The 25,540-nt window shown below is 40.8% G+C and overlaps 1 protein-coding gene across 5 annotated transcripts in view; it reads right to left on the reverse strand.

The window, feature by feature from the left end:
* Positions 1 to 25,540, reverse strand: part of BNC2 (basonuclin zinc finger protein 2) — a 703,423-nt gene that overhangs the window by 369,257 nt on the left and 308,626 nt on the right. For all 5 annotated transcript variants that reach the window (XM_068234374.1, XM_068234375.1, XM_068234376.1 and 2 more), the window contains exon 3: positions 7,300 to 7,503. In XM_068234374.1, the coding sequence (XP_068090475.1) occupies positions 7,300 to 7,503 (204 nt within the window). The remainder of the gene's footprint in view (positions 1 to 7,299; positions 7,504 to 25,540) is intronic.

A 25,540-nucleotide genomic window follows, 5' to 3' on the forward strand; every position in this document is an offset into this window, starting at 1 on the left:
ACTTCCTTTTTTAGTTGTGGCATCAACTCTGGCCCATTCTGTGTGATACATATCAGCTCTATGATTCTTCTGAAGAAGATAAGTAGCACCTTGTGTTGCACTTACAAATTATTGTGTATTATTATTAGGTTTGTAAAGTATACATTAGCTCGCACAGGTCGTCTGTCCTCAAGAATGAGATAATAAAATACAAGTGCACACAGGTGTCTTTATAGCTTCACATTTCCAATGCAATCATTAAGCCTACATCTACATTACAAACATGCTACTCATATACATAAGCAAGTTTTGAAAACCCACCTTCCCTGATGGAGTTCGCAAGATATTCTATGGCCACCAGCATGTTTGAATATGCCATGCAAAACACAGCTTTCCTCATTGCATTCCGCATACAAATTATTTGGTTGCACTGCAACAGCAGACATCTCTTATAGCATATTCAGTTACAAAATAGCTCACATATGGCAAAAGAGCAATCCCTGAAACACTGAACATCTACCACTATGAAGGCATATACACTAATATAGGTCTACATTTTGGGTGTATCATTAGACTGACCATCATTACCATAAGAATAGAATCGTTGTGACACCTGTTCTTTCATGAGGCCTAAATATAAAAGGTCAATGTTAAATGTGTGAATGAGGTGGGGTTACAATGTAGTGTACTGAGTAGAAAGGTTCTGTAAGAAGATGACAAGTGAAGAGAGAAGAGGTGCTGGGGTGGAGTAAATATTTACAATACTGCAGTATACTCATCTCACAACAAACATGCAAGGCAATGGAATGCTTCAGTCCCTTTACTACAGTCAAAGCATCATTTGCTGATTAGCTAAAAAAAAACCACAATAAACTAACGCACCTGCAAGCTACATATAACCAATATGTATATGTTATACAAGGTGTGCATACACAGCAGCATAAATTGTCCTCACTGAATGCAGACTTCAATCAGTTTCCAAAGATTGTATCTACTTGTGCTGCTTGTACTAGACTTCGGTGCATAGGTGGATTTAATTGATTTATTGTGCATAATTCTGAGTGAGTAAATTATAGCAAGATCTGAATTTTATCCTCAGTGTAGATAATTTTGCTAAATACAACAGGGAAAAGTTAGCACTGAAAAGGAACATAGAAGAAATCTGAAAAAGTAGATGCTCAGCTGAAAAACATATGTTTCCATGCCAACAGATAGATAAATAAATAGACGGCCTAAATTACCTAATTATGGTTTGAAATACATTAGCGTGGTATAAAAACAACAATATATACATAGATAACATAAGCAAAACATGTGTGGCTACTTATGTAGGCTGAAAAAAAATGTACTGACACAGACTTCTTTAACGTGACACAGTGCATAAGAGTGTAAACTATAATAATGCATTTTTATGAACAGGATGCCAGAGTATTGTAGTAGAACATATTCCAAAACTGAAGATCAAATGGCAAAAAAATCTTTCAAAGTAATACAAAATTTGCATATGGCTTAAACAAGCATACAGTAGTAACGATCTGTCACTTAGCCGTCTAATGTCAATTCTTCTGTCAGCGAGTACAACATGAATCGCCAGGACTAGTGGCAATTGAGTAATTGCATGGCAGTGTACATCGCATCAAAAAAAGGAAGCTAATAAAACCTGCCATTGCAAGATTTTAGCTTGTCACTGAAGTATGATGGGACTAGAAAGAACACACTGACTTAAACTCCTCTCTAAGGAGATTTTAATTAAACAACATAGAAACCTTCTGTTCCCTTATATAATAAACATTATAATCTGAAGCACTTGTTATGAAGTTAGAGACAGTGATTTCGGGCATTGCTTTACTTATTGCTAACTATGACATCAGAACAAGCACAAGAAATAAAATGCCCCCCAAAAAAAGGTAAAAGGTTGCTCATCCTATATGCAATTTACCATATTCATGTGTGTTAAGAATATATATATATATATATATATATATATATAGAGAGAGAGAGAGAGAGAGAGAGAGAGAGAGAGAGAGAGAGAGAGAGAGAGAGAGAGAGAGAGAGAGAAAACGTAGGCAAATACACAAAATTCAGTAAATGTAGACAAACATGAATTTTAAAAATCTATGTCAAATTTTTAGCATAGCGCTGACAGGAGAAGCAAATGACTACTTCTGAGGTAATTCAGTTACACACCTAGAGTTTGGATAGAGGAAATGTTGTCAATCGAGTACAGTTTCTGAAAATAACTGTACATGTGAAAATCAATCAGCTGCTCATTAAAAAAAAAATTGTGAATTATTTTTACTGAGTGTTCAGTAAAAACAAAAAACACAAAAAAACAACGATATAAGCAGTGTTCAAACCCTATTTGTTTGACAGGTGACCCTGTCAAAAATGATATATTTAATAAATACGTGTAAAACAGTAAAAACAATTAAAAAGAAATTAAACAAAGTACACTCAGGAGAGTGAATGAGATATGCAATCATATTTTTTTTCATGTTTCACGGCAAGGTGAGGTAGGACAATGTTCATTGCTGGCTATCTTACCTGGTAGGAGGTGAATAAAATGAGCATTGTGACTTTTGTTGCATCTCAAATTTTTGTTTAAAATCATCAGGAATGAAATATATAAGAATAAATGTTAATCAGATTTGTAAAGAAGTACATAAACTGATGAGCTGCAGCTGTTATCTAGAATCTAAATCATTGGATTTTGTTTTCATTTCTATTTTTACTGTTACTATTATTGTATAATTTGTGTTTCTATTCTGACCCATACGGTACACAGGAACGTTTTCCTAATGTCTAGTAAGAAGTAGCATGCTGGCCTAATGACTAAATATAACCCTGCTTTATATTATACAACCTATTTCAATGGATGTTTATAATAATACAAATTCATAATAACATTATTAAATATTTTATCTTGCCAAAAATTGACTCTGAATACTATTAAGCTGAAGTTTTGTTTTTTTTCCAGTGCACCGTATGAAGGCTTTTTTACAAAGTGTTTAACCCCTTCTCGTCTGGAAGCACCTGCACCATTCAACAGAGGGTCTTAAGCTATTAAAAAGGTTTACAAGCACGCTGCAAATGCCTTAGTAGGCCGCTGCACGTCACACCTAGTCACATTCCAGACTGGCAAATAACGGGTCACTGCAGTATATCAAGTTTAATTAACTGGATTTAAATTTATGGGAATGGTTAGTTTGGGTTACATTCCAGAATATATTTCGCTAACATAGCATCAAAGTTTAAGGATATTAAAATGTTAATTGTACCAGTTTCACTTAAAAGCTAGTATTTTTTTTTTTATTTTATGATAGCCTTATATGTTGTTTTTCATGTCACCGCTTCTGTGTGCTTATCCATCGAGCTAAATGAAACCATAGCTTCAATCAGTGTATTCGTTCATTCATTTTCAATTATTTAGGGGCTTTTTTTATTTTGGTAAGTGAAAAATCACAGGTCAGTTAATTTAACTGAATAACATATAGGTTATGAGTATATCTCAAGACTACGGAAATCAAACCGTACTCTGTGTCTCTTTAAATCTGCCTGCTATTTTTTCATAAAACCAATCCATCCATCCTCCCGTGCATGTATACATCCATCCACCTATCTACTCATCTACCTGTCTATCCATCCATCCGTACTCACATCCCTCCATCCATCTTTCTGTCCGTCCATCCATCTGAATTTATTACAGAAAGCATACCAAAGGACCGATAACTGTTTGTGTACAAATTAAACCTAAGCATAATATATTAAATATAGCAGTCTAAAATGAGCTTACTGGTGAACTCTGGCCGTCTAAAGAAATGACAGGCATTTGTTGAAATAGCACAAAAGCCATCAACTTACTTGGTTAAAAAACTTGAAATACATACATTCCCTGATCATGAATTTGAAAACTTTGCTAATATTTTTTTTCCTGTCATCCATCACACCCTAGGTCTGGTTCCTGTTCCTCTCAATGTCCTCTCTGCTATTTGCCCTGCATACTTCTGCCAGATGAAGGCAGAAGGGGTTGGGGGTAAGCAGGCATAAGTCAGAGAAGGACATGCAGGCAGTTTCTGGTCATTCTCTACTTGTCATCGATCAAAGTGACCCCAGACAACCACCTTTAAATGCAGATCACACATATGCCCTTTCAGGTTATCAGTTCTTTTGTGCTAAAAAAAAAAAAAAAGAAGAAGAAGCTGTACAAAACCAGATGATGAGTTTGGATACTTTAAAGCTGTTTTGCACTTTTTCATATAATACAGACAAAAGAGGCCCAGTGAACGCTTAATTTGTATTTTGCAGTTATGTTAAAGAGAAAAACTAAATATGACTTGCTCAGGAAAACATCAATGTCTTTATGAGCTATTAACATTTAATGATTCCATTTGTATTTTAAAAACACTTACAGTAAAGGATGAACACATACTTAAGACGGGCAATGCACTGCACTGGACTGGTTGGGCATATTAAGGCTGAAGTAATGTGCTTATTTGTGACTTGAGAACGGTGCCATTAAGATCAATTTTGTGGCTGCCTTGCATACTTTGCACCGCATAACTTGACTTTTATAGTGAGCCAAACTGCTATTTAAGAGAGTTGAAAAGTCATTTTCCCAACAAACATCAGGATGAAGTATGATTAAAAAATGATGTTGTGTTACTCAGACACCTGAAGTGAAGCTGCCACTTAGAGCATTATGTTCCTTTCACTAAGTTTTAACTATTAGAAGATGGAGATTTTAAATGATGCCCTGTATGTATTTCCTGAGCAATTAATCAGGATAATCTGTTATAAATTCCTCTGTAAGCAATATGTTTGCTGTGGCTGACATCTGAATTCTGGAGGATACACCTGATGGAATGCAGATAAGCAGTGAAAGTTTCATCAGTGTGCTCAACTGAAAACAGGTTCATATTGCAAATAAACTGGAACAAGTCAGATCCGTGAAAAAAGTTAGGGAACTTTTAAACACATTTTTAAATATAAAGATATTTTACAGGCAATGCTATGATGGCCTGTTTACTTTTCAGATGTTTTAAGTCAGCGATGTCCTAGATTAAAAAAAAAAAAAAAAAGCTCCAAATGTTTTAACACGTGTCTAGGATTAATGTGCAAGATCGTAATACGCTGCCAAAACACGAGTAGCAAATTATTAAAGCCATAATAAAGGCTGTCCCAATTCTCTCAGCTTTTTAATCTCTGAGACCGGAACAAATTTAGGAAGGCTTCCCTTCCCACCGCAATCCCTAATTTACATGATTGTTTACGTTAGGTATTTTTCAAGCCCTGCTGAGGCTGCATGCTTTGAAATTTATTCCTCTTGTTTTTAATGCCAAACAGGCAATAGCTCACACTGTCCTTGCGGTTCAATAGCCATTTATCAATTGATCATTATTTGGATTCACTTCTGTTAGCTCTTCTCCAGAATTACATTCTCTCTGTAGCATTAGAGTGAGGCCATACAATCTAAAAGCCTATTTACCTGTCGTAATACAACTTTTGATGGAAATGTTAATTTTCCTTATACCAACTATGTGATCACTTCAGATAAAAAAAATATTGTGAAGTGTAAAAAAAATATTTCAGCTGCCTGAACATAGCAAAATAAAATAATGTTGAATATTGTTCAAGAGCACCCAAGCATGCAGCCGCACATAAATACTACTGTGTGTATATATATATATATATATATATATATATATATATATATATATATATATATATATATATATATATATATATATATATATATATATATATATATATATATATACATACAGGACACATACATACGCAGGTATGTATGTTTGTTTATTGTTGCATCATGAATGTTGTTACCTTTATATTTTATAGCCATGTTAAGGAGCTGGTCTATCAGTTCTTGTTAATGTTCGTTAGTGATTCATATCAGCTTACAGTATTATCAGCAGTAATCAGGGTCCCTCTACAGGAGATACCAAAATATGCCTTGTTACAAAGCATGCTTTAGCCAACTCTTTGGTCCTGATGATAGAGAAGTTGTGAAATGTTACAGCTTCTTTAACACCTTCCCTACCATCCAATGCATGAAAACCCTTTTTTTAGAAACGATTTTGTATGTAAAACACAAAGCATGGAGCACACCCATTTGTTAAAAATAGTTTTTTTTTTGGTATTTTAAAAAAAAAAGGTATTTTATGTTCAGATTTATTAAAAATCATTTACTATGCGGTATATTTTTTCACAAAGGTGACAAGATTAGAGAAAAAATACTTTGGACAGACTTTAACATGAGTTTAGTGCTTGACCAGAAGATAAAGTTAGCTGCATATTTTTCTCTTACTTCTTTTGAAGCCAGAACTGTAGGATGAGGCAGAGAAAAGGCAGCCGGCTGCCTACGTATCACCATGTGCATGGTACAGAGACACCAGTTTGTGTGATTAATTATCAGTTGTTACTGGCCTTCCAATAACATTTCAGCTTCCCCGTCAATAGCTGCATACCAAGATGCCTTTAAGGTGGCCCCCAGTGCAGGAAAAGCTCTAGGGAGAACGCCAAGACACAGTCTTACAGTGTAAGTGAGAGGAAAAGGGGGAGAATGAAAGTGCTTATGTATATGTGATAAAGAATGCAAGAAACCTATTGAGCTGGAAATGGGTTAAACAAATACATAAACTGAAAGAAACAAAATAAACAGAAAAGGAAGCAGAGAGAAAAAAGAACAGCTGAATAAAAAGAGAAGGAGAAAGAAGGAGAGCAGTTTAACTGAGTTTAGCCATCAACCATTCAGTCTGTGCCGTGAGCAGTTTAAACAACACAGCAGTTCAGCTCATCTGAGAACTGGGGGAAGCTGTTCTCAACCACATGAAGTCAATTAAGATCCTAGGAGAGGGGCCCCTCAAATTTCTATCACTGCGAAATCAGGGAAAGGAAGAAGGAAAGAGTGGATGTGGTTTTAATTCCACTTTTGATTACTTTCGCAGAAAGGATGCTACGGGCTAATTGTTTTGCATTTCATCTATGTTTCAGTTGATTTTTCACTTCCCTCTCTCTGAACAACTCTGAAAGAGAAGCAGGTAACTGGCCTCTGAAGCAGCACTGCATTCGCAAGTCAGCCTTGTTCAGTAAAATAAAGTGTTTAGGGAAAAAAAACAGTAAACCTGAAAAACTGGCTAAAACAATCCCAAAGACAGACCGTGGACACATTATCGCATAAAAAATATACAATAAAATAAACATGGAATTCTGGCAATAAACAGGTTAAAAGCACAATGACACAAGTCTCTTCATACAACAGTTTCAATCCTGCAAGTGAGAAAGTAAAAAGCATGCACTCACCTGTTGGGACATTCTGAAAAGAAGATTGGCATCACAGTTCTGCCATGCCCCCATGTACCCTGGCTCGCTTGCCGGCGTCCTCGTACCGAACTGCATGGAGTTGTCAGGGCAAGAGTCTCTGAATGCCCGGTCTCTCGCCCTCCTGTGTCGCTGTCTGTCTCGCTGTATGTCTCTTTCTCTCACATCCACTTCTGCTTCTTCTGACTGAAAAGTGAAGGTTGATTTTTGAGCCTCTTGGCATTCAGTAGCACAAGTGTGGAGTAGTTACAGAGCTGCATGTAGACTGCATTTCATTTAGAGAAAGAGTAAAAAAGTGTAGGAGAGGATGAGGAAGGGGGTGGGTGGGAGGTGAAGTAGTAAGGAGGGATGTGCTGCTGATGGTGGGGGGGTGAAAGATGCAAAGCTTATTTTGCACCTTCCTCACAGATACCCCTATCATTTATGCATGGATTGTGACTCCCCAAGGCTCCTCTTTGCTCAGCCTAACAGCTGCCTGTCAGGTGTGCATGTAGCACTAAAGGAGAAAAAAATTGCCTGAGACCCAAGAAGCAGCTTTAAGGATGTCACTGGCTAGAAGAGCACAGAGTCAGCTGCACTGCTCCTCTGTCAGGCACCAAATGACATCCTGCACTAACCTCTCTCAGCCTACAGATAACCATATACACATAGACACGCGCACACACACAGCCACTGATCACAGGCACTTAGGAGAGGGAGAGGACTCTGGCCCTCGCTTGCAGCTTCTCTCATTCTATCTCCTGCTTTTCTTCAATGAAACGTCAGGTTAAAATGCCACATCTGACACTTGTCAATGCCACACACCTCTTTCCACTGCACTGTTGTTTTATTTTTCTTACTTTAATCATTCTCAACCGGATTATTAAATAAAATAAAATCTAGGAGGGAATCTAGCAAGTTGGCAAAAGGCAGAGCTGAAATATTTCACTGATTTACTTGGTGCCAAAATGTCAATATGAATGATTTAAACCCAGACTAAATAAGGTACAGAAACAGGCACCAGGACTTTTTTTGTAATTTTATTTTTAGCTCAGTGATCCATCCCGTACATTTCAGTTCCATGCACACTTCTAAAGCCTGAGCTGCAAGGTTTACTTTATCCCTAAAAAGCACACCTCGTAATAAAAATCACTTCACTTTACACAACTATAATAGAGATCGCAACGTGAACAATACAGTCAAAATACAATTTAAAGAGCGCTAAAATAAAACTGTGCTCTGTTACCGTTGAACCTGCCCTTGAAGCTGCAGCAGCAATGAAAGGGTTAAAGTTTTGACCCTGGTTATACCTTTAGCCTCATAATCATCCCAGACATCAGTGAAGCAAGCTGCATAGAAAAAGGCTGTGCTAAAAGTTCCCTCAGAAAGAGAGTCAGGGTAGATTTGTCTGGTAATAAAACAAAGCAGACATGCAATAGGACAAAATGGACAAAAAAAAAAAAAGCTGCACTTTCTCTCTGTATCTTCAACATAACAATAAAGCCAGCATCCAGTGTCTGTAAAACAAACAAAGACAGCAGCAAAGAGCTTGTGTGACTGCTCAGTGTCATTAGTACACAATGAGGAGAGATGAGAAAACCTGCACTGTGTTGACACAAATGTGCTTTGCTCTCTCCATCCAACAGCTCTTGAAAGCTTTTCAGTTAAACTTTCCTTCAGTTCACAACCATTTAGTGCGTGCACACATCCACACACTGCTATACACACTCACAGTTACACACTACACACACACACACTCCAAAAGAAAGTACTCACAGCAAAGTGTGTGCATGAGCACAGACATAAATATAAATATATATATATATATATATATATATATATATATATATATATATATATATATATATATATATATGGGACGTAAGCATACAACCAAGAAGAAAAGCTGTGAGTCGACTGTGCCAACACTGGCTGTGCTTTCACAGCCAGATAGTAGCCATTTAAACTCCCTCTAAAATTTGCTAGCCTCTTGATTTCAGAAGTGGCACTCAATGCTTCAGTCAAGCTGCCTGCTCAGCTCCTGACCTTCCCACTAATGGCTGTTATTTGAGGGAGGCTTAAGGACACTGTCAATAGCAGGCTTCCTCCTCTCCTCTGCATCACTCGACCCCCCCCCCCTCCTCCTTCTCTGTCCCTGTCTCTTTCTCTATCCATCTCCTATACCTCCTTTCTCTCACCACTCCTCACATTTACAGCTCCTTGTGCAATACTATATATATATATATATATATATATATATATATATATATATATATATATATATATATATATATATATATATATAATCAGAGGTATGCACCTGCCGTAGTAATAGACTGTTTTATTAAATCTGTTATTCTGCAGGACTTGAGATTCCCAGAGGACTGGGCCATGTCAGAGCCGATATAATTAACTAGAGGCTCAGCAACGGATCAATTACCAGACAAGCAAGTGATAGTGAAATCAATGAAAGATCATCAGGCACATTATCAGTGTTGCAACTCATTAGGGTAAAACTGAGAAGTGTGCTCAAAGCGAGCCCAGGCAAGGTGGCATTACAAAACAAAGGGCTAATTTGGAGGCCCTGCTGTGAACAATCTGTAACAGAATTAGCCTCTCTCTCCCCTTGCACCCCCACTACTGCCTAAACTCCGCAATACTGTAACTAAATGTGACAGTCTGAGAAGAGCAGTTTATTAAGACACCAACTTCAAGTTTATTTAGTTCATAAACTCTCTCCCAGAAAATCAATATGGACTGTGCAAGGGTTATTAGGCAGACTGCTTTAATACATCCAAATGTGACTTCCTAATGCAAGGGTCAGTGCAAGGCGATGGGCTGAACCCATGTGCAATGCCTGTAAAATCAAAGACTGCTAGAACCTGGTGTATAGTGAGCAAGAGAAGGAACCTCATGCCTCCTATCTATCAGGATGAAGAATGCAGACAGAGATCAAAACATCTAGGTGTCCATCTTCATTAAGATTCCTCTATATTGTTAATTCAAAAATTAAGCAAACACAAAAGATCAATAAGAATAGATCATTATACACTGTGTGGCTTGACAACGTGCCTTCAACTGTGACGAGTGCACTTAACGACTTCTATGATCACACGGCATAGTGCACAATAGAGGCGAAACAAAGAATGTACAGGCTACTACTGAAGGATAAAAAAAAATCTGAGTATGTAAAACAAGCAATAGACGAGAGGGTGTATGGATTTGAGCATTAAATACCAGATCAGGTCAGATTAAGCAGTCAGAATTTACACAAACTAAACTGTTCAAAGCACAAAGCCAGTAAAAAGTATGGAACATGGTTGTTTTTGAAAGTGCACCTTAAGTCACAGACATGAGACTGTATAGCTTTCAGTATTTCAAGACTGAAAGCAGATAGCTTCCTTTTACATTTAATCAACTGGATCCTGCTATTGCTTGATATATTCCGCAGCCCTTTTGCATGGTATGCCCTCTGACATCAAATTACAGCTTGAATAGCTCTTAAAAATGCAGGTCAGAAAGTCTTCCCTCCTGCAGATTTGCTTTTGTTGCCTTGGTCTTACCTAATGTCTCTGCCCCTCTCATTGCTAGACTGTAAGTTCACCAGGGCAAGGTCATCCTGTACCCCTTACTTGGCTGCAGAAAGTGCAATTACAAAAGTACTGGATGAACCCCACAGCACAGCACGCCCGGTAGGTCTTCTTCCTTCGCAGCATATATCTGTGTCTTCATAACTTATGTCAAATGCCCTGGGTCTCTCATTACAGATTAAGGAGCAGCGCAGCTATGCACCCTCGTCTCCTCTCTGTCTTACTGGAATGGGCAGAAGCCTCAATTCCACTGTGCTCTCTGCAGCAAAGTGCAGGGGACACCCGTCCCCCAACCCCTCCCCCCAACTTGGGAATGGGACATCACATTGACTCGGGACCCAGTGCAAAGGAAAGCCGGGACTTTCAGCTAAGGGATCAAAAAGAACTTTAACAAAAAGCTGCCTAACTTTTCAGATGGGATAATACGTAAGTACCAAATACATCAATAAATTGCAAAGAGAGAACTTAAAGAGAACCAGAGACGAAGCACCCTGTATTTTACCATATATATCAATGGGGACAATACAGTAAACATCTACTCTGCTCTTGGTTTCATTCTTCTCTGCTAAATCTGCCTGTTATCAGCCCTGATAAGAATCCCCGACTGAGCATTCAGTCTAGCTTTTCCCGGAATGATTATAGCGGAGTCAGTCTTCTGTGATATCTTTTCAAGCCCAAGTCTGCCCCCTTGTGGCTCTGCTTTCCTGCTATTTATCCTCAAAGCAGCAAAGCAGAGCCACAAGGGGGCAGGCTTGGGCTTGAAAAGACATCTGAGAAGACTGACTCAGCTATAATCATTCTGGTGAAAGCTACACTGAATGCTCAGTCGGGGATTCTTATCAGGGCTGATAACAGGCAGATTTAGCAGAGAAGAATGACACAAAGAGCAGAGCAGGTGTTTGCTGTTATGTTCCCATTGATATATATGGTAAAATACATGAGGGTGCTTCATCTCTGGTTCCCTTTAAAAAATAGGAGAGATCAAGAAATGATTAATATTCGGCATGTCATTTGTTCATATTGTTTAATTCACTGTCAGCCTGCATGTAATCATCTTTACTATACCTACAACTGCCATGATCTATAACTACACCCAATAACAATGTGATAAATGTTTTTTTTTAGATATACATATGCACAGAGGGTGATACTGGATTCTTGGCAGTTGGAAGCTGCTGTTATTTCCCACAATGCACCGAGGTTCACAGACAACAAACTGTCAGGACCAAGGTGTGGGAGGGCTTTTACTACAATAGCAGCCATACAGCCCCCCCCCCCCCCCGCTTATCTATTCGAGAAAAAGTAAAGATTTATGATGGGAAAGGGGCTATCATTTACTGATTGGTATGAAGTTCAATCCTTGGTTACACTTCCTCTGTAAGTTGCCTACAGCAGAAACTGGCATCTGCACACTTAATTTCAGGTTCCGGGGTTTCTACTCCTTAAGGTTCTTGACAAATCAGCTGTGTCACTTTTGATACAGCAATAACTTTGTATTACCTATGCCATGAAAGTAATATATAATGTTTTTCTTCAGCACTTTCTTGGCTTTCTTTAGGTAATATTTTTTTTTCAAGTATTATTTCACAGGCAATATATCAAAGAAAATTAGGCGTAAACGCATAAATTAGACATTTTTTCATGTGTTCCCCTTCCTGACTTTTACATGACAAGTGCCACAGTTTGAAAACACCTCAAAATGCATTCTTTGACTCGTAACGGTTAAAACAATACTGTATATGCCATATTTCATCACTAGTTGGGCATGTAGCGTAGCATTATCGCTAGATTGCACAGAATGCTCTGAACAAGCTCCTGCTGCTCTATGCTCTATAGCGCAAGCATATTCTGCAGCGCTTTACAAAGCACTATAAGACGACAAGGGGAACATAGGTACAACCAAAAAACAGCAGCGTCTCAAGAGTCTACAGCAGAGTCTCAAGCATCACAAGTATTGCAACAAAAACAGTAAACATTAGGAGAATGACCCTGCCCTTGCGAGCTTACAATTTAAAGGGTAGTGGGTGGACACACTAGGTAAGGAGATGTGGGGGGGGGGGGGCGGATGAGGCAGTGAGCACTTGCCTCTAATTACATTGTAAACAGATATGTAAATAGGAGCTATAAAATGTTTGTCTAAACAGGTGTGTTTTACGAGTACGTTTGAAGATGTCCAGGCGTGGAGCATGACGTACAGGCTGTGGAAGAGAGTTCCAGATGAGGGATGATGCTCGTGTGAAGTCCTAGATGCGAGCATGAGAGGAGGTGATCAGCTTAGAGGCCAGGAGAATTTCTTGGGAGGAGCGAAGTTTGCGGGTGGGACAGTATCTAGAGATTAGTGAGGAGATGTATGGAGGGGCCAACTCGTTAAGGGTCATGTATGTGATATTCAGGAGTTTGAACTGGATCCTCTGGGTAATAGGCAGCCAGTGCAGGGAACAGCACAGTGGGGCTGCATCAAAGGAACGGGTGGAAAGGTGAATGAGGCAGGCAGCTGAGTTTAGAAGAGATTGGAGATGTGCCAGCCTGTTCTTTGGTAGACCACAGAGCAGGGTGTTGCAGTAGTCTAGGCGAGAGATGATTAAGGCGTGTGCATTTTGGTTGCCTTTTGTGTAAGGAAGTGACGAATACGGAATATACTTTTGAGCTAGAAATAGCAGGCGGTACTAAATGAGGCAATGTGAGGTTTAAAGGAGAGCTCTGAGTCAAGTATAACCCCCAAGCAGCAGGCCTTAGAAGTCGAGGTTATTGGGGTGTTGTCTACAATTAAGGTTGCAATTGGTGGGGGCATAGATTAGGGATGATCAGAACAGGCGATTTCCGATATCGTGATAATTCCGCATTCTGCGGTGATGAAATTCCGTCACCGCTACATTCCGGTGGATCCTATTTCCACAATGTTAAAGGTAGAAAAAAACAACGTTTGTAAACAATAATTCCTTTTAAATGTTAAAGGGAACCTAATGTAGGTTTCCTTTTAAACAAATACCAGTTCCCTGGCAGTCCTGCTGATAACTTTGGCTTTAGTGGTGGCTGAATCACAATCCAGATTACAATTTTTTTTTGGAGCAGCAGTTGTCGTAGGCCATGGGACCTGGAGGTGGTTTCACGGCGGTCATCACAATTATTTTTGGGAGCAATAGGAGTTGTCGTAGGCCATGGGACCTAGAGGTGGTTCCACGGCAGTCATTACAATTTTTGGGGGGAGCAGCAGGAGTTGTCGTAGGCCATGGGACCTAGAGGTGGTTCCACGGCAGTAATTACAATTTTTGGGGGGAGCAGCAGGAGTTGTCATAGGCCATGGGACCTAGAGGTGGTTCAGCGGCAGTCATTACAATTTTTTTGGGGAGCAGCAGGAGTTGTCATAAGCCGTGGGACCTAGAGGTGGTTCCACGGCAGTCATTACAATTTTTTGGGGGAGCAGCAGGAGTTGTCGTAGGCCATGGGACCTAGAGGTGGTTTCACAGCGGTCATCACAATTATTTCTGGAGCAGCAGGAGTTGTCGTAGGCCATGGGACCTAGAGGTGGTTCCACGGCAGTCATTACAATTTTTTGGGGGGAGCAGCAAAAATTGTCGTAGGCCATAGGACCTAGAGGTGGTTCCATGGCAGTCATTACAATTTTTTTTTTAAGCAGCAGGAGTTGTCGTAGGCCATGGGACCTAGAGGTGGTTCCACGGCAGTCATTAAAAAAAATTTTGGGAGCAGCAGGAGTTGTCATAGGCCATGGGACCTAGAGGTGGTTCCACGGCAGTCATTACAATTTTTTTGGGGAGCAGCAGGTATTGTCGTAGGCCATGGGACCTAGAGGTGGATTCACAACGGTCATCACAATTATTTTTGGAGCAGCAGGAGTTATCGTAGGCCATGGGACCTAGAGGTGGTTCCACGGCAGTCATTACAATTTTTTTGGGGGAGTAGCAGGAGTTTTCGTAGGCCATGGGACCTAGAGGTGGTTCCACGGCAGTCATTACAATTTTTTGGGAGCAGCAGGAGTTGTTGTAGGCCATGGGACCTAGAGGTGGTTCCACGACAGTCATTACAATTTGTTTTGGAGCAGCAGGAGTTGTCGTAGGCCATGGGACCTAGAGGTGGTTTCACGGCGATCATCACAATTATTTTTGGAGTAGCAGGAGTTGTCATAGGCCATTGGACCTAGAGGTGGTTCCACAGCAGTCATTACAGCAAAATTTTAATTTAGTTTGTCTAATCTTCATCATGAATCAGTGAGAGGGGCCTTGTAATTATCACACTGATCCAGGACTCGTTCATTTTAATGAACGTTAGTATGTCCACATTGTCTGTGGACATACCTGTATTGTCTGTGGACATACCTGCAGCACTAAATACTCGCTCAGAAAGAACACTGGCAGCGGGGCATGGAAGAACCTCCAGTGCATTCTGAGCAAGTTCAGGCCAGGTATCCAATTGTTTTGTCCAATACTCCATGGGATCATCATTACTCTCCATGTTGTCTGGAGCACTGTCCGACCCCAAGTAATCATTCACCATACGGGCCAGCCGCTGGCGGTAACTACTTTGCCCGCTGGTGGTGCTGCTGCTACAAGGAGTATCTGGCATTGGCTGATAAAATTACTTCAAAATACTCAGCAGGTTTCACCTTGCTGCATTTTCACCTTGCACCGGGGATCTAAGATGGTGGCCACCCACATGTCGAGCCTTGATTTTAGAGTTTTAATGCGCAGCCATAGAGAAGAGATGTCTGCCATTAATCACCTCTTCCTGGCTGTCAGAACTGTCGTCATGCTCCAGCTTCACATCAGAATCTTCTTCCCACCCCCGGACAATGGGCTCTTCCGCGTTTCCACAAGCTCTGCCCCCTCATCCAGGATTTGAGCATGCTCACTCACTCCCCCACTTGACTGACCACTGTTCAGTAGGGCTTCCTCCCCCTGTCCGAGCACTTTGTCAAGAGCCTTGTCCAGCATGAAGACAATAGGGAGCACTTCTGATATGCTGCAGTGCTCCTCACTGACCAATTTTGTTGCCTGCTCAAACGGCTCCAACACTTTACAGACCTGTCCAATCAGCTGCCACTGGTCCTGAGTAATGTAGTCCAGTGGCCCTGTTCTGGAGGAAGATGTCTGAGACAGGTATAGCCTGACCGCCAATCGCTGCTCCCACAACCTCTCCAGCATGTAGAGGGTGGAGTTCCACCACGTCGGACAATCAGAAATAAGCCTGTGCTGCGGCAGGATATGGCGGCATTGCAGCAGTTTCAAGGCCGTGGTGGCGGTTGTGGAGCGACGGATGAGGGCTGACACTTTTCGCGCTGAGGCCACAGCGTCCTTCAACCCATCAAAAGTCCGTAGAAATTTCTGGACTACAAGGTAGACGTGGGCCAAGCAAGGTAAGTGAGTGTAAACCACCTTTCGAAATGGCAGCCAGCATGTTGGCACCATTATCAGACACCGTTACCCCTGTGTCCAGTTTTTTGGGGAAAAAACACTGCCGAATCTGATCCTGTAAGGCTGCAAGGATTACAGATCCGGTTTGCCTGTTCTCGTCCATGGATTCGAGTTTCAGCACTGCTTGGCATCGATGGTGCTGCATACCAGTGTAGGAGTGGGACCACTTGCTGGGAGGCTCAGCAACGGCGGACTGGCCGTGGACAGAACAGGTAGCAGAGGGAAGTAGAACAGGCCTCCCCTTTAACCCATGTGGGGGCACCACCAGCTGAGATGCCCCAGATCTTGCACCCTCTTCAGAAACACCATGGAGGGTGACCCAATGGGCGGAAAATATTAGATACTTTCCCTGCCCATGCCTGCTGCTCCAGCCATCCATAGTGAAGTGCACCTTGCCACCGACAGCATGATCCATAGGCTGGCCGAAACACTCCACAATGTGCTGGTGAAGGGCAGGGATAGCATTCCTGACAAAATAATGGCAGCTGGGGATCCGTCATTGTGGAGCAACACTGTTCATTAGTCTGCAGAAGGGGGCACAGTCCACAAACTGGTAGAGCAGCAGCTGTTGGCCAAACAGCCTTGCCAGGAGCGCATTATTTTTCACAACAAACTGATCAGTTGCAGGGAGCATCCGCTTCCTCTGCAACATTTCTGGCACAGAGGCCTGACGCTGGAACACTGGTGATTCAGAGGAAACCAACAAGGGTGATGATGAGGTGCTTGCCGAGGTCTGGAGTCCTCTTCCAGCCTGGCATGCAGAGGAATTTGAACTAGAATAGGACTGAGCAGGTTGGACAGGGTTCAGGACGACAAGAAAAAGAAGAGGAGGGGCCTGTTGCTGCTGCTTTTCATCCACCAATAGTAATTCTTTGCATATTCAAACTCCCGTCTGTGGTGGTTGCGCAGATGGTTTATCAGCCCTGAAGTGCTGAACCCGCTGCCCGATTTGCCTCTGCTCACCGATTTACAGCACACAGAACAGACTGCCCTGGATTCATCCTCTTCCGGAACAGTAAAATAATTCCATGCAGGGGACGTGCGTGCACGTGGAGCAGTGGTGCAACCTGTTCTAGCACGTCGATGCTCAGCATTGGACTGGTGGGTACTGACAGATGGGAAAGCACTTGCAGGCTGCTGGCCAACTGTCTGCTCGGTTTCTCCATGCTGCTCACGCCTGCTAGTGCTTAACCCACCAGATGGCAACCATGGTGGATCAGCCACCTCATCATCCAAAACATCATCTAGTTCAACCAAATCACTGGAACCAATAAGTGACTCTTCTGGACCCTCCACCTGGCCATGAAACACCTCTGTAGTTGACTGGTGGTGATGTAGATTGGTGGTGACACAAGCTCCCAGTTGTGATGGATTACTGGATGAAGAAAACACAGGGGCCATTTCTGTCACCACAGAACCCACCACTTCTTGGGACCTTGGTCCTATTGGCTCCTCCAATGCCTCTTCCCAATCATTCTGCACATCTCTCTCATAGACATAGGTGTGCTTTAATTCTGGAAGAGAATACTGGGAGGAAGCAACCTCGTCAAGAAAAGCAGCTGCGGTCCGGTTCTGGTCATGAGGAACTTGGCCACTACTGGTGCTGCTGCCACTAGCTTCAAGTTCCTCACACTGGGTAGAGGGTTCCTGATCAAAATAATCAACTACTCTGTTGGCCTGCTGCTCTGTCAAAATTTTCCTGCGTGCGAACACAGGGAAGACATCTCTGATCAGGGCGGAACGCTTCCTGCAGCTGCTGCCACCCTCAACCTGATCACGTACTTGACGTGATCCACCAACACCACCATCACTCCATTTTCTTTTAGGAGTGGCAGGAAATTTCTGCTGCTCTCGCTCCATTCTTTTGGGGCCAAAAACTTTATTGAGGAAGGGATATGAGCGACAGAACCAAAGTAAAATAAATCCACCGAACTTGAAATAAAAAACAGATAAGAAAATAAGGGGGTGAAATAAAAAATAAATAAATCAAAAACAAAATAATGAAAACAAAAAAACAAAAAAGATGAACTTGAATTAAGTAAAGTGAACTAAGTAAAAACTAACTAAGTAGAAACTAACTACACTACAATCTACCACTCAAACTAATCTACTGGCACTCTCTCACAAATACACCTACTACTGCTAATAGCTCTCTCACACTAATAACTCTAATTCTCTCTCACAGTCTTTAAAAATACTTTTGTTTTATATACAGTCTTTAAAAAGACTATTGTTTTATGTTGAAACAACTAATATAGGTCTGTCTCTCCTCTCTCAAACACCAGACTGAAACCCACAAGTTTCGTGACTGTCACACCTCTCTTATATACAAAATGGGTGGGATAGATGATGATAGGTAGCTAGGAGCTGGTTGCTAATGTAGGATTGGTTGTTTTTTGTTAAGACTCTAATTGGTGCAGAAATTCGGTATTTAATGCTGAAATCATCATGTTTTAAGCTTCTGTGATGGGTCTATCCCTTCTGATTGGCTAATGCAGTTTTTACACGCTTCTGATTAAATTCCGACGGAATTCCGCATAGAAATTCCGCTATATCCGATTACCGCTATAGCTTTTTGCCAACTTCCAACCGAAGAACTTCCAAGAATTGCCAACTTCCGACCGAAATCACGGACATTTCCGTTCTGCGGAATCCGACGAGAATCCCTAGCGTAGATAGTGATGGTGGAATAAATACCAATTTTCATTTTACTCATATTGAGTTTGGGGAAGTGGGAGAACATGAATGCAGAAACAGCACGTAGACAGTCGAGGACTCTGGGTAGTAGTGAGGACAGGTCAAGGGCTAAGAGATAGATATGGGTGTCATCCGCATAGTGGTAATACTGGAAACCGAAAGAGCAGATTAGCTGTCCCAGGCCATGAGTGTAGATTGAGAAAAGAAGTGGCCCAACAGCCAAGTCTTGAGGTAAACCAACAGATAGTGGGCGTGGGGAGGAATTGGTGTTAGAGAAGGAGACAGTGTAAGAGGGTCCAGACAGATAAGAGGAAATCCAGGAATGTGCTTGGCTCTTGATTCCTAAAGATGACAGTGACTGGAGAAGCAGAGCATGATCAACCGTGTCAAAGGCAGAAGAAAGGTTAAGGAGTATTAGAATGGAGAACTGGCCTTTGGATCTAGCTACTAGTAGGTCATTAGCAAATTTAATGAGGACAGTTTCAAAGGAATCCAGATTGAAGGGGTTCAAGTAAGGAGTTGGTAGAGAAAAAGGCAGACAATTCTGAATGAATGGGACATTCCAGCAGTTTAGAAGCAAAGGGGAGGAGCGAGACAGGATGGTAATTGGATAGAGATGTTGGGTGAAGATAGGGTTTTTCAGTGGTGTAATGATAGCTTGTTTGAATAAGGAAGGTAACGTGCCAGTGTAGATAGAAAGGTTGAATACAGTTGTTAGAGCGGGATTAAAGGAGGAGGAATGCTGGGGGATAAGATGAGAGAAAATGGGGTCCAGGGCACAGGTAGTGAGATGGGCTTTGGAGATTAGCGAGGAAAGATGCTGTTCAGTGAGTGTGGTTATAGATGTTAGCATTGGAGAGTGGTCTTGTGGGAGTGGGGGAGGTAGGAAATTAGTAGTGAGTGAGGGTGCAGATTTTCTACCATAAGGAAAATAATTTAGCAGGTAACAGCAGCTGTAACATCCTGCAGGTGGCACTGTGAGGATATGGTAGAGGAGGAGCACTGCGCCCCATTGAGTGACTTCCAGTGGGAAGAAAAAAGAGGTGAACAATGTTCTCACTGGAGATCATCTGACACTCCGAATCTTTAAAGAGAACCCAAGATGAATCTCATTTTCAGAAAGAAATACTTAGCTAAAGAGAGGGAAGCCTCCGGATCCTGTTGAGGCTTTCCTCAGTGTTGTCTGTTCCTATGACGTGCAGTGGCCACACAAGCTGCAATCTAGTGTTGCTGCACCTGGCATCAACAATGTCAGTGACTCTCAAGGTGAGGGGTTGGCAGATCACAGTGGAGGAAGGACAGCAGTCAAGGGTGGTAGTCAGGGTGTTCAGAGGAAAGTGTTGCCCTCCAAAAATAAAATAGTACAGGCCAGGCATAATGGCCTGCTACACGCTCATCTATTAATGAAGTAAGGCATATGTGACATTTGCGGTATTTGTTTGCTGTTCAGACACTAGTAAGTTCTCCAAAGGACAGATTATGCTATAAAATTAAATGGAGAAAAACTGTCGCACTAAAAACCAAATAAGTGTGCTACAGTACATTGCCATTTGCCAGCTAGTAATGAAATAGGGTGTATGTGGCATCTTTTTAACCTACAGTAATTTATAACAGAGGCACATGACTTGATAAAAATATCAAGTGATGAACTGAAACCAACACTTGAAAGAAACAAATATTTTCAAAATAACATTAAATATGTGCACACATCCACAAGAATTTGAAAGCCACAAAATACCCATAATGGCATAGCCCTGGATGTCTGCATTTCAAAATGGTGATATGTGTTAGCTGTTCTGACATATTTAGGACTCTGCAAAGGAAGAATTACACTACAAAATGAAATGGAAAAAACTCTGCCCTGCTAAAAAACAAATAGGCATGCTAGGGTTAATGGTATTCTACATTCCCAACTAGTAATGAAATAAGGCATATGTAAAATCATGTCATGTGTAATCAAGGGAAACTGAAAAAGTGTATTTTACCTTTGCATTTGCCTAGACAATATTTGGTCCTGATTCTCGATGCAAAGGTAACATTGCCATGCATAGGGTACCCACTGCAATCTTACCATTACAACCAATGACAGAGTACTACATGTTGTCTAATTAGCATTACCTACGTTACTATAAACAAACGTAAAAGAAAAAAAGACCAGCAGAAATAAAGGGGGGCGCTAACATTCTGAACTCCTGCTCACTGACTGGCTGCTGGAGGGGATGGTGAGGGTGACAGATTCTGCAATGAGACTGGGTGGATGCCAGGAATGGACAAATATTTTCTCTTCTCTTTTTGGATAACAACTGTGTTGATTTTGAATTCTGTAATTTGAAATTTCATATTCCACCTCAGAAATACTTTTGACTTTCCTCCTGAGTATTGCTAGAGAAACTGTTCAACCCTGTTTCTGCCAGGTGAGACACATTTGTGAGTCACCTTAGACAAGAGAAGTTCTCACACTGCATATGTTTAAATCTGGCACAGGAGGACTGGGTGCTGATGCCAGGTTTCCAGCTATAGGAATGCCAATCGTTTCCTAATGCTGTTTTCATTAGGATTTTTAACATTTTACTATGGTGTTCCTTTATTTGCCAAATGTGATGGTGAAGAAAAACAAACATGGACTTAGCTGAAAATGAAACCTGTCACAGGACAACTCACAAGTGTAAACATACAGTATATCAGGTTAGGTATGTCCTTGCACAGCATATTCATTACTAAGGCCTAGTGCACACCGGAGCGTTTCCGCTGCGGTTTGCGATCTGCTTGCGGGTGCGGATCTGCTAGGGTAATGTATTTCAATGGGCTGGTGCACACCAGAGCGGGAGGCGTTTTGCAGAAACGCATACTCCCGGGCTGCAGCAGATTTTGGATTGCAGATGCGTTTCTGCCTCAATGTTAAGTATAGGAAAAACGCAAACCGCTCTGAAAAACGGCACTTCAGAGCGGTTTGCCAGGCGTTTTTTGTTACAGTAGCTGTTCAGTAACAGCTTTACTGTAACAATACAGGAAATCTACTACACCAAAACCGCTACACAAAACCGCAAAACGCTAGCTGAAACGCTACAGAAAAATAACAAAAAGCGTTTCAAAATCTGCTAGCATTTTGCGGATCTGCTAGCGGTTTTTGGTGTGCACCAGGCCTAAGAGAGGGTGCACACTTTCTACACATTTTCTACAAACAATGTTTTGCTTACAATGTGTGCTTTAACCATTTCAGCCTGTGGGCATTTTTCACCTTATGCACCAGAGCAATCTTCACCTCCCATTCATTTGCAAATAACTTTATCACTAATTATCACAAATAATTGATCTAAATCTTGTTTTTTTCCACCACCATTTAGGCTTTCTTTGGGTGGTACATTTTGCTAAGAATTATTTTATTCTAAATCCATTTTAACGGAAAGATTAACAAAAAAATTGAAAAAATTCATTATTTCTCCATTTTCAGCCATTATAGCTTTAAAATAATACATGCTACCATAATTAAAACCTATGTATTTTATTTGCCTATTTGTCTCAGTTATTACACCATTTAAATAATGTCCCTATCACAATGTATGGTGCCAATATTTTATTTGGAAATAAAGGTGCATTTTTTTCAGTTTTGCATCCATCACTATTTACAAGTTTATAATTTAAAAAAATGCTCGTAATATACCCTCTTCACATGCATATTAAAAAAAGTTCAGACCCTTAGGTAACAATTTTTTTTTTTCATAAAAAAAATTATTTGGGTAATTTTTGGTGTGGGAGGTAAACAATTAATTTTAAATGTAATAATGTGTTTATTTTATTAAAAAAAAATGTATGTATGTAGATGTAGTTTTACTATTTGGCCACAAGATGGCAACAGTGAATTTTTTTTTTTTTAGTTTGGTCTTTCATAACGGGTACTTAGATCAATGAATGGGAACTATGTACCCATTCATTGATCTCCAGGCTAACGGGGGCAGCACGGGAGCACACAGCCACGGGTGGGAGCGTGCCACAGAACAGCAGCAGCTGCCTGGACATGACAATCACATCAAGGCGGCATAAATGGTTAAAGAGAAATTAAGGTGGATTTTTGAAATCATATTAGGACACAGAGGCACGTTCTATATGCAATCACCTGCCTCTGTGTCCTTTCAGTGTGCCGTCAACTGCTCACCCTGGGTTCTGCTGTCCCCATTATAAAAAGCACCAGGCTAGCGACACACAGATTGTCGCTAGCCTGTTCTCTACTTCAGGCCTCCACTCACCATCGCTCCCCCGCCTCCTGTATAGTGCGGCTCCCCGCCTGTGTCCCTTTCCTCCACGCGTCTGTAAGCTTCCTCCAATCAGCTTACGGAGGCGGGTTCTCTTTAAACATGTGCATTCACCCATGATCCTCTGGTAGCACCTGACACCGTCAGGAACATAAATCCCATGTGGTGTGCGATATTATGCTGCAGGCAGCAATTTTTTATTTCCCGAAAGCGGGAACCTGGTTCCATTCTGCATACAGGGAAACAACATGCGATTACCTCAAATACCTTAAATACATAAAGCAACACCCTGGACAAATTGGTTTTATGTATGGCATTATGGCAAGTATGTTATACTAAATCTGTGGCTGATAGGGAGGGTCAATGAGATGCAAATAATTCTGAACTGTTGTAGAATTATGCAAATTTAGTAAGAACATTTGCATACAAATGTTGCATCTCATTGACCATCCCTAGTGGCTAAAGAAATCTCTTCAGGGAGGATATACAAAACACACAAAAAACTAACAAAGACTCTTATCCTGCAAATAACATACTAATTTTAGTTAAAATAAAGGGCTTTAGAAGAATACAGTTTACTTCTAATGAGGGCCCTTGATTTTGTGAGTCAAAAAAAGATTTTGCCCATGAAAAAGTCTGTAAAAGCCCTTGGACTTAAATTCCTGACACCGCCAACAGCACAATGGGTACCATGAAGCAACAAAAAAGCAAGTATTTCCTACTGTATTGAAAACAAAAATTAAAATAAAATGTATAAATCACGCTCCACCCTCTAAAGCAGTGATAACTGGATTTGGATGTATTAAGAAAAAAAAATCAAAAATACTTATTCAGCACAAAACACTTATTCCACATGGCCATGTCTGGTCTGCTTGGCCTCTCTATTCTCTGCATTTTGTGTCTATTTCATGATGCCCCATTCAGTCTTGAAAAAGAGGGGGCATGTCGTAGACTACCAGTATGTTCATTCCTGTCTCACAGTCTAGGATCAGAGGAGGACACTAGCCACGGCCATGTTGCCTTATTGCCTGTTGAAAATTATGTATTTTTTAACAAAAAACAGCTAAGTTTATGTAGACATGGGAGGGTTCCAGGCCCAGTTTAAAAACCACTTCCCCACAACAGGTTTTTTCCCCTTAAAAACTAGACTAATTTTCACATGACGCTCCTCCCATTCATGTGCCAATAACTTTATTGTTACTGATCACACCAAACTGATCTATATAATGTTTTTGTTGACCACAAATAAGGCTATGTTTTAGTGGTACTTTTTTCTAAGAATTATTTTACTTTGTATTCATTCAAGAGGGAATATTAAGAAGAAAAAATATTTTTTAAAAAAATCATGTTTTCTCAGTTTTCAGCCATTACAGTTTTAAAATAAAATTTGCTATTGTAGATAAAAAACACACATTTTATTAACCCATTTGTCCCAGTTATTAAAACATGTAAATGATGATCCTAGTACAATGTAGGATGGCAATATTTTATTTTGAAATAAAGGTTTATTTTTTCTGTTTAGTGTTTTTTTTCTATTTACTATTATCAATTATTAGAAACTCTTATTTGCAAAAATCACAGTAAGTATATAAGGTAACCATGTATGTATTTTTTTTATGCTGTGACTTTGTTTTTTTGTTTTAACAAGTGTTTTAGGGTGGTAACTATGAGGGCAGGGGAAATAATGGGTTAATAAATAATCGGAGGTTGATTTAGTTTGGTGAACTTAGTGTATATGGGTTTATTTTTACTATTTAGGGCAGCACGGTGGCGTAGTGGTTAGCTCTCTCGCCTTGCAGCGCTGGGTCCCTGGTTCGAATTCCAGCCAGGGCACTATCTGCAAAGAGTTTGTATGTTCTCTCCGTGTCTGCGTGGGTTTCCTCCTGGCACTCCGGTTTCCTCCCACATTCCAAAAACGTACGGATAAGTTAATTGGCTCCCCCTAAAATTGGCCCTAGACTACAGTACTTCCACTACATAATATAGACATATGGCAATGGTAGGGATTAGATTGTGAGCTCCTTTGAGAGACAGTTAGTGACAAGATATATATATATACACTGTACAGCGCTGCGTAATATGTCGGCGCTATATAAATACTTAATAATAATAATAATATTTTGCAAAATGTTGCCACACTTTTTTCCTGTGTACTGTGAACAGTACACAGGAGGTGTCGTGTAAGTGCTTCTTACTTTCGCTTTGAGAATAAACATTGCATCTCACCGATGCTGGTCTTTATCCATTACCAGCACTTTTATCGGCTTTGGGAACACAT

Source organism: Hyperolius riggenbachi, chromosome 1 (genome assembly GCF_040937935.1).
Source record: "Hyperolius riggenbachi isolate aHypRig1 chromosome 1, aHypRig1.pri, whole genome shotgun sequence".
NCBI lineage: Eukaryota > Metazoa > Chordata > Amphibia > Anura > Hyperoliidae > Hyperolius > Hyperolius riggenbachi.